Source organism: Berghia stephanieae, chromosome 2, assembly GCF_034508935.2.
Source record: "Berghia stephanieae isolate SIO BIC M18660-M18661 chromosome 2, UCSD_Bste_1.3, whole genome shotgun sequence".
Lineage (NCBI taxonomy): Eukaryota > Metazoa > Mollusca > Gastropoda > Nudibranchia > Aeolidiidae > Berghia > Berghia stephanieae.
Genome location: NC_088361.1, coordinates 88758 through 99069, shown reverse-complemented (window position 1 = coordinate 99069; position 10312 = coordinate 88758). Strand labels below are relative to the sequence as shown.

At 39.9% G+C, this 10312-nt stretch overlaps 1 protein-coding gene across 1 annotated transcript in view; it reads right to left on the bottom strand.

Annotated features, from left to right (window-relative positions):
• Window positions 1-405: 405 nt before the first annotated feature.
• The window catches only part of LOC144966672 (limbic system-associated membrane protein-like), an 11895-nt gene continuing 1988 nt past the window's right edge, over window positions 406-10312 (bottom strand). The window contains exons 3-4 of the mRNA XM_078903428.1: window positions 9794-9921; window positions 406-644 (exon numbers count right to left, since the gene is read on the bottom strand). Of these exons, the coding sequence (XP_078759554.1) occupies window positions 406-644; window positions 9794-9921 (367 nt within the window). The remainder of the gene's footprint in view (window positions 645-9793; window positions 9922-10312) is intronic.

The window sequence follows — 10312 nt, the reverse complement described above, 5'->3', positions numbered from 1 at the left end:
GTTAGAGACCATGTCGCTGCTCCATATAGAAGCACTGACTCTACCGTTGCCAGGAGCAGTCTCTTCTTTATTTCCCTCTGTAGGTTTGAACTCCAAATTTTTATGAGTTTGTGACAGGCACTCCAAGCCAATGCTTTCCTGACAGAGATATAAGAGTAACTGCATTGGGTCCAACCTCCTAGGAACTTGAAGTTGTCAACTTCCTTCAGCAGTTCTCCATTCTTTGCCTGTATGTTAATTCATTACATGCACCCTTAATGGTGCTAGAACATTTTTATATTAGAACAAAGCTGTTTAACACCAGGGGGAATGGTGACTTAACTAGCTGGGTGTGTCTTTTACTCTTCAAATTAGAAGATTTACATATTTGATCATTTATTTAAAACTGTTGTGTTGTTCATATCATTATAGGTAAACACTGGCAACGCTGAATGTAGGTGATTGAAAAGTGTTGTAAAAATATTTTACGCCTTGAGCCTGGACACAACTCACTTTGTTTGTCATCCCTTTCTCCGTCTTGACCAACTTAAACCACGTGACAGTAGGTTGTGGGAACCCAGTTGCCTTACAGACCAATGTTACTTCCTCCCCTTCCTTGGTAGTGACATTACGAGTGGACAAGCTTTCTATGATCTTGGAAGGCACTGAGGAATACACACAAAGGTAAGGGATATGAATACTGGGACTGCTGTACTATGGAAAAAACAAGTAGATTCTTGTATAGCCAAGTGACCATCTCAACGTCTTTGGCTGAAAAACTCGTCCATGAAATATCGAATGATTAGAATGAATCTCATCTTTGCAAAAACAAGTAAATAATTATATTCTGACCAAACTTAACATCGTTCAGCATCAAAGCCACATGTTGTTCAATCAAAATTTTACAAAATATTCAAAGCATAGCTTCTACTATCCAAAATTTGACATTGTTTTGTCCAAAGTTAAGTCAGAATAAGTGATTTAAATTGGTTTGAATGTCAGAGATGGCACAGTTATCATTTGTGGCTTGACAGCAAAGCAAGTCACGTATTGCTCGTTGTTTTGGGACTAATGATTGTGTGTATTTTGTCAATCTATAAACAACAAGTAGTGGGTATTCCTGTACAATTGTTTTAAAAACATTACACCTTCGACCGTAAAAATCTACTTCAGTTTTAACGGGTCAAACAACATGGCCGCCATGAGTGGAACGTGTGCGTATAAATTCGACCCTTTTTGTTTTGTCCAAAGTTAAGGCAGAATAAGTGATTTACAATTGGTTTGAATGTCAGAAATGGAACAGTTATCATTTGTGGCTTGACAGCAAAGCAAGTCACGTATTGCTCGGTTGTTTTGGGACTAATGATTGTGTGTATTTTGTCAATCTATAAACAACAAGTAGTGGGTATTCCTGTACAATTGTTTTAAAAACATTACACCTTCGACCGTAAAAATCTACTTCAGTTTTAACGGGGTCAAACAACATGGCCGCCATGATTGGAACGTGTGCGTATAAATTCGACCCTTTTTTGTTTTGTCCAAAGTTAAGGCAGAATAAGTGATTTACAATTGGTTTGAATGTCAGAGATGGAACAATTATCATTTGTGGCTTGACAGCAAAGCAAGTCATGTATTGCTCGGTTGTTCGCCCTTATAAAATACTTCTCCGACGAGCATAAAAGTGTATCCAGAGGAGAAAAACATTATACATCTGATCATGTTTTGACTTTAATACATTATAATTTTAAAAATAAAAACGCAGAAAACCCAGAAATGACGCACCGTATGAACTGTTTGGCTCAAGCTAAATTGAATAACAGACGACAAACAACCCCCCCCCCCCCAAAAAAAAAAAAAATAAAAAGATACACTTTTGTTACACGATCAATGAGTGATTTCCTTGGATATCAATACCAAATAATATTTTGTGAGTGATTAGTGCTCTCTTCGACTATTATGGAAAAACTCATGAAAGCATACAATTGTTCGTTTTTAACATTACCGACTGACTCATATCCCCTACGTTGAATAGTCCGCGTACTCATCTTTCGCAATTAAGTATATCATTGCTTGTATTTTCAATAACTCTTTTCTGTCCTTATGTAGTGCATTTAAAATCATCTTTACAGGGAATCTCCTAGTTTTTAATCCAACTTGTACTAGTCGCCACGATCAGCAGTCGATACCAGTAGCAGTATCCTAATTGGAGAGTTGTCAGATGTCTCGCCCAGGACAACGATAAGACAATGTGTCCAGCCATCCGGAAGGATTAATGAATATGTCACCAAATTCTAGGCTGCCTAGGCCCTCTTCTCTTCAATAGAAGCCTTAGTGTTTGAGTCTTTGTCTTTAAAAAAATCAAGTTGGCCGCAAATCAATTTTGGTTTCCATGGAAACGGATGATTTTTTTCAATGTATATTTTTTTATTTTTAAATCCTACGCCAATTGATATCAAGTACAATAAGTTTCATCAATAAGTGTTAAGGGTAGATTTTAGTTGTACCCTCATACCCTTAAAGATTCCATGTAAAACGCTTTGAGCACGTTTTGTTGATATTGCTCAATATAAATGTTCAATATTGCTATATGAATTATCGAATTATTTTGTTCCATGGAGTGATCATTTTCAAAAACACATCTTAATTGCATTAAGATCGTTGTATTATAAGAAAATGCTTTTTTATGCAGCCTTATTTCAGAGCATTTTGGATTTGTAGATTTATATTATTTGACAGTAGGCTTATCATATGTAGAAACCTTATTTTTAATGCGACAGTGCACATTAATTAGACGTAAAGATAGTTTGCGCTACAACCATCCAGACAGTCAATTGCCAAGTCATTCAACATTTCCGGTTTTCTACAAAATGTGTGTAAAGCACTCTTTTCATGTGATGAGTACATACTTGAAATTGCCTATTATTCACAAGCGCATGCATTGTTTCCCAATTCCTCACGTGATTGTAGAGTTTTTGAAAGTAGTTTGCATTTTTCATACCCTTCCCCTCCTACCACCCCTCTCTCTCTCTCTCTCTCTCTCTCTCTCTCTCTCTCTCTCTCTCTCTGCAACTTGTGCTTTTGATGTTGTTGAATAAACTTTGCAACATAATATAGGACAATGAAGAAGAAATACTTGAAGATTAGAAAATTTAACAATATTCCTCCTTAAAAAGAAGGAGATTCAGTAATTGGTCAGATTGTCGAAGTTTCTGCCTTAGTTCTATATCAAGCACAATATTTGGTATCACAATTATTCTAAATTATATGAAAACTGCAATGGATATCATCTTAATAAATAAAGCGTCTTTATTTAGAAGTTGACGATTATTTACAAATACAACCATTGCGACATGTTGTGGATTTCTAAATGGCCTTTTACATCAACCATAGGGAAACAATGTTATCCATCCTCTATTCATATAAATCGCCAGACATAATAATCTGAATGGTAAAAGCTCTGCATAAAGACAGTAGCGCAAAGTAAGATTTATAAAAGACCAAGACACAATACGGTCATAACATAATGAGAGTAAGACAAAGTTGCATCCTGGGCTTTTTATGTTCATTCTAATATTGATTTTATAAAACCCAAGACTGGAAATGAAAGGTATGGCGTCTCAATTGCCTTGAATATTGTCTCTTCTTGTCCTCACAGTCGTCTACGTGTTCTTATTATATGTAGGTACTTACGTTGAATGTCGTGTTTCGTTGTATTTGTATTACGTGGATTGTTTTTAATTTGTGGAGGATAATGGCTGTTAATCATGATTCTTAGTTGTTTTGTATTAAATGTGTTAAGTGTTTTGTAACTGTGAGGCAGATTACTTACATCCGGTCGATGTGGTGCTTATTGTGTAATCGACAGACAAAGAATTACTGGCGTCCATAAGAAAAACTAGCCCGGTAAAGTATTAAAACAGTTGTCCTTCAGAGAAATAAGACCCATAAGCCGGAGTTTATCTGGTTTCTATAGCGTGAAACGGACAAAAGCAATTACTTACTATCCTTTGGATTTGACGCTAGTCCCTCCCAAAGTACTTTCCATCAGGTCTAATAGATCTAGCTATCCTATCGCAACTGGTTAAACAGAGGAGGGATAGGGCAGAAACCACATCGACTTCACTCGGGATCGGATCGGTCCCTTTACGTGCGAAAAGACTGCCCTACCAACTGAGCTTCCCCCCCCCCCCGCTCCCTCAGTCCGATAACTCTTGTAAAAATTAAAAAAAGATATTTCTTAAAATTTCGTATGTTTGTCTTGTTTGGAAATCAAAATCTTTCCTTTTTTCAGCTGTTACAAATTTTAACATTCATAAAGATAGGTACAGTGATCCTGTGGCAAATATTGTATTAAAAGGAATGTATTATATTAATTAACAACGAGACATTTGGAGAAGCGGAAAATTCAAACCATTAAATATATATATATATATATATATATATATATATATATATATATATATATATATATATATATATATATATATATATATAGTAGTAGGCATCCTTCCGTCTCGAGAGACGATGGTTTGCGCCCTGTATGACTTTAGTCTCATCAGTCTTGTTGACAGCAACGACGGGTGTGACTCAGCAGACCAATCCTTGCATGGCAGTCTCTACCGCAGTTGTTGCACACATAGTTTGACTGTGCGTTTGGTATTTGGATCTGCTGCCTCTCTTTCCTCCTTGCTCTCCTCTCCTTAAACTTCGTCTTTCTCCTCTCCTCACCTCTCTTCACTCCCTCCATTACCGCATATCTCCAGCCGCTGCGGTCGTCAGCACGCGACTCCCAGGTGTTTGAGTCGATGCCTGTCAATTTCATGTCTCGTTTGCAGACATCATAGAAGCGCAGAGCTGGACGGCCAGTTGGTCGCCGTCCAGAAGCTAGTTCACCGTACATGATGTCTTTGGGTATGCGTCCATTGTCCATCCTGTGTACGTGACCAAGCCATCGCAAACGTCGCTGGCAGAGCATGAGATGCATACTGAGGAAGTTAGCTGTTTCTAGCACTGCATTGTTATTGAGTCTGTCCTGCCACCTGATGCCGAGAGTTCGTCGTAGACAGCGAATGTGGAAGTTTTCCAGGCGGTTCTCCTGTCTGGCATATGTTGTCCAGGATTCACTGCCATACAGTAGGCTACTGAGTACACATGCCTGGTATACTCTGAGTTTGGTGTTCAAAGTGAGTTGGTTGTTGGTCCACACTCTCTTGCTCAGTTGTGCCATGACAGCGGCAGCTTTGGCGTTGCGCTTGTCTAATTCTGCATCAAGTGAGAGGTTGCTGGTGATGGTTGTGCCCAGGTATGTGAAGTGATCAGTGACTTCTAGCTCCTCGTTGTCTATGTAAATTGCTGGTATAGAGGGGACATCCTGACACATTACATTTGTTTTCTTGATGCTGATCGTCAGCCGAATTCCCTGCATGCGTGGGAAAACCTGTCCATCAGCCGCTGAAGGTCTTCCTCGGTATGCGCGCATAGAGCTGCATCATCTGCAAATAGCATTTCCCTTATGAGGACTGTGCGGACCTTGGTCTTTGCTCTCAGCCGTGCCAGATTGAACAGCTTCCCATCACTTCTGGTGTGTAAGTGGACTCCTTCTGGGACTCTTTGAATGCGAACTTCAGCAGTAAGGAGAAAAATATACCAAACAAAGTCGGTGCGAGGACACAGCCTTGTTTCACGCCGCTGCGCATGGGGAAGGGTTCATAGGCTCCACCGTCGTAGCTAATGGTGCCCTTCATGTCGTCGTGGAAGGAGGCAATGATGCTAAGCTGCTGAGGAGGACAGCCAATCTTCTTTAGCAGCTGGAAAAGGCCCTTCCTGCTAACAAGGTCAAATGCCTTTGTCAGGTCAATAAATGCAATGTAGAGGGGCATCTGCTGTTCTCTGCATTTCTCCTGAAGTTGACGTACTGAGAAGATCATGTCCACTGTCGACCTCTTGCTCTGAAGCCACACTGCGACTCTGGGTAGATACGTTCGGCGAGGACTTGCAGTCGAGCGAGGACAACGCGCGCAAAGACTTTACCCACAATGCTCAGTAGAGAGATTCCCCTATAGTTATTACAGTCGCTACGGTCTCCCTTGTTTTTGTAGAGGGTGATAATCTTGGCATCACGCATATCCTGGGGTACCTTGCCTTCTCTCCAGCAAAGACACAGGAGTTTATGTAGTGGTTCCAAGAGGGCTGGCTTTCCACATTTGATGATTTCGGGTGGAATGCTGTCGTCACCGGGTGCTCTGCCACAGGCCAGAGCATCGATTGCTTTGCTGAGCTCCTCCATGATTGGTTCTGCGTCTAGTTCTTCCAGTACTGGCAGTTCTTCAATTGCGTCTAACGCTTTTTGGGTGACAGTGTTTTCTCTGGCGTAGAGTTCCAAGTAGTGCTCTACCCATCTACCCATCTGCTTGTCCTTGTCAGTGACGGCTTCCCCTGTCTTGGATTTAATAGGTGCAGTTTTCTTTGTAGATTTGCCTGTCGCCTGTTTGATGCCCTCATACATGGCCCTTATGTTGCCACTTTCAGACGCTTGCTGGATGTTGTCCGACAACTGAAGCCAGTAGTCATTGGCGCAACGTCGTGCTGTTTGCTGTGCTCTGCTGCGTGCAGCTCGCAGCGCCTGCAGGTTCCTCTGACTCGGTTTATGTTTATAGCTGACAAGTGCGCTGCGCTTGGCATCAATGACTGGCTCCATCTCAGTAATTCTGGCTTCAAACCAATCATTGCTCTTGCGCCCCTTTTTGCCGTATGTCAGAACTGCAGTGCTGTAAATGGCGTTTCTAAGAGAGTTCCAGCTGTCCTGTGCGTTTTGTTCTGCTTCTCTATGAGCTGTGTTGAGAATCTTCTCAAGTTGCTCGTTGAACTCTATATTCTTTTCCCGGTAAGCTGTCTTGCTGATGTTGATCCTGGGCTGGCCCTTTCTCTTTGAGTGATGAAGTTTCTTTGGTGTCAGTTTCACCCTTGTGGCAACCAAAGAGTGATCAGTGTCGCAATCTGCGCTTTGATAGGACCTGGTGTTACAAACATTGTTAAGAGAATCGCGCTTAGTAATGATCATGTCCAGCTGATGCCAGTGTTTTGACCTTGGATGTCTCCATGACACCTTGTGACATGCCTTGTTCTGAAAATAGGTGCGATAGCAGCAGAGTTCAAGAAGCCTCTGACCATTTTAATTCATTTTTCCTATGCCGTGGTGCCCCAAAACGGTTGGCCATGATTCTTTGTCAGCACCAACTCGCGCGTTGAAGTCGCCAAGAAGGTAGATGTGCTCCACTTCTGGGATATTGTTGACAATGGCGTCTAATGACTCATAGAATTGGTCCTTTACTTCAACCAAAGCTTGCAGTGTTGGGGCGTAGACGCAAACAAGGTTCACCGAGCCAGGCATGGATGACAGGCGCAGCTTTAAAATTCTCTCTGTGCCGTCAGTTGGCGGTTCGATCATAGGAAGCAATGTATGGCGTACTGCAAATACAACACCGTGCTCCCTCACGTCTTCTGTGCCTTTTCCTTGCCAGAAGAATGTAAAGTGTTTCTCCTTCAGGGATCCCCTCTCTGGGAGTCGCGTTTCCTGCAAGGCTGCTATGTCGATGTTCAATCTGTTAAGTTCACGATCAATTACTGCTGTTTTTCGAGCATCGTCCATGGCCTGAAGGTCATCTGTCAGTCCTGAGCGCATAGTTCTTATATATATATTTATACATATGATGTCATGGGACAATACGAACTCATTATGAATAATAATCTCAACATTATTCCCCGGAAACATCTCTGGAAACTTGGGGAGAATTTCACCAACAATGATCTCAGATCTTCGATACAGAATAAAACCGATCGACCAACAGATTTAAAATTGAATTGACATGATCTATATTCCCTTTCCATGTGCTCGATGTCATTGGTCACATTGCAAAATGTGCCCAAAGTGATGCAAATAGTGAAACGTATTCACAGCTTTTGAAATCTCTCATTATTAGTCATTTTGTTCAGCTTGACACACGGGTATGTTTTACAACTTTCATAAAGTAGCGTGTTTACATTTGTTAAGAAATATCCAATCGTTGTACATCAACAAATCATGTGATTGATGACTCGGTTGGACGAAAACGTGAATATAGATCGCTCTCATTGGTAACTGTCTTAGGCTGTAAACTGATGCGTTCAATTTCCTCTTCTGTTTGTCTTGCCCTCCATTTGACATTAAATCCTCTCAGTTGGTTTCTTGTTTTATCGTTGCGAATTGAGTGCAACTCACTCGATTTTAGTTGCCGAACCGAACAGGAACTCAATGCGCAAGTTTTATCTCGGAATGAAAATTTCTTTTAGGTTCCTACCAACAAAGTAAAACAGCATACATAGTTTATGTGTTATTGCTTCATCTTGGCAAACACTCTTAAGCTTAGGACCTTCGAAAATGGCAAAGCTTATAGTCATAGACAATTTAGAAAACATTTCAACCTTTCAAGGGCGATCCTAATTTTAGAAATAGTCAAACAAATCTGTTTCTTCTTAATTTACTGGGGAATTTTTTGAAACATTCAAAATTTCACCATGTTATTGAAAAAGAAAACAAATTTGGATAACAAAGTAGAATATGAATCAACTGTTTTATCTTGTCTTTGGGGTGTTCCTATTATTATTGAGAAGGTCTTAATCTGTTTTTTTTTCAAAGAACGCCACATTTGTCCTACCATTTTCTACAAAATCGTTTACAGTGAGTGCATTCGGCCACTGTGTTACTTAATAAATTCAGTTTACTACTCTCAGTTTTATGCAATTAAAGATGGGCCTCACTTCAATAACATGACTTGTGGTTTTGTTTGCTCTTTAAAATAATCGATACTAAAAGTTCTGAATGCAAACCGTGCTTTATTTTAAAAACAAGACAACAATCTCAGACAAAGTCAACCCGGTCTTACAAAGGCTGTATGTGATATTTTAATATCAGTAGTAGTGGTAGTAATAAGGCATATTTATATATTACTTAACTGGACTGGGGTTGAAGAAGTACCTGATCAAAAGTAGTGACGGATAATGTAAGAGTATAAGTACTAAAAGGACGCCTAACAGGGGACTAGCACGGCACACTCATTTCATCAGTGGGAACTTTGCCACCTGTCCTACATGTTATCGTTGTGGCCAAGAGCCCTAAACCGCAGAGCACGCAGTTGAACGTTGGGTTGTGACGAAGCTTCCGGGAGGGTTCGTGACCGTACACAATTGCGTCCTGGATAGATCATCATAACATAGTATTGTGGGACTATTAGAATCAGCTGCTGCACTGTTTGAAATGAAATATGGTTCCATTTGGCATGCTAGGGAACATTAATGAAATATTGTGAAGCAACTTGAGCACGGTCGTCAATCCGTGAAAATGCGCTAAATAAATATTTTTATATACATTTTATTTATCTGAATCAACTTTGGTTTTAACAATTGATATAAAAATACATTAACAAATTCCTACATATACTATGAAGAATACTTTTTATCAATTAAATTCCGGGAAAAGTAATGTTTGGTTAACCTCAAATTCGTGTTCATTAGTTATTTTCTTGAATGTCGTAAACCGCAGTGACTCCTCTTTTTACATGATTCTCGATATTTGTAATCTTCTATTGACACATGCCATTCCAATAAAATGAGAGCGAGGGAGAATACAAAGACATGTTTCTTGTTTGAAAACTAAGGACGCTCAATTTTACGATATTTTACACGATAACTAATAGGCACGATGTGAGGGTTAACAAAAATGTATTTTTGCCGAAATTCCCATATTCATTAAAGAAATAATAACAACAAACATACTTACTTCTTACAGAGACATCAATGACTCGGGTGGCGGCTGGTTGCACCCCATTGTATGCCACACACTCATAACTCCCACCACAATCTCGGTCACATTGTGAATTACAAGGACCTCCCCGTCCATGCCTACCTCTGGAGATAAGGGTTTTATAAGAAAGTCTCAATGATTATTGAAGAAAAGAACTGATGACAGGGAAAAAATAGTGAAGCCGACAGCATCAAAAAAAGTACCATCGCCACCAGCAGCAGCAGCAAAAGCAGCGAAAGTACTTGCCAAGTAGCAAAGAGCAGTACATTTATCAATCTAAAATTACGAAGGTAACCAATAGTAACAGTGGCAGTCGTAATAGTAGTATATTTACTAAAGCAATATATAAAATAGCAGTCGTAGTAGTAGTAGTGTTAATAGTAGTAGTAGTAGTAGTAGTAGTAGTAGTAGTAGTAGTAGTAGTAGTAGTAGTAGCAGTAGTAGTAGTAGTAGTAGTAGTAGTAGTAGAGTAGTAGTAGTACTGTAGTAGTAGTA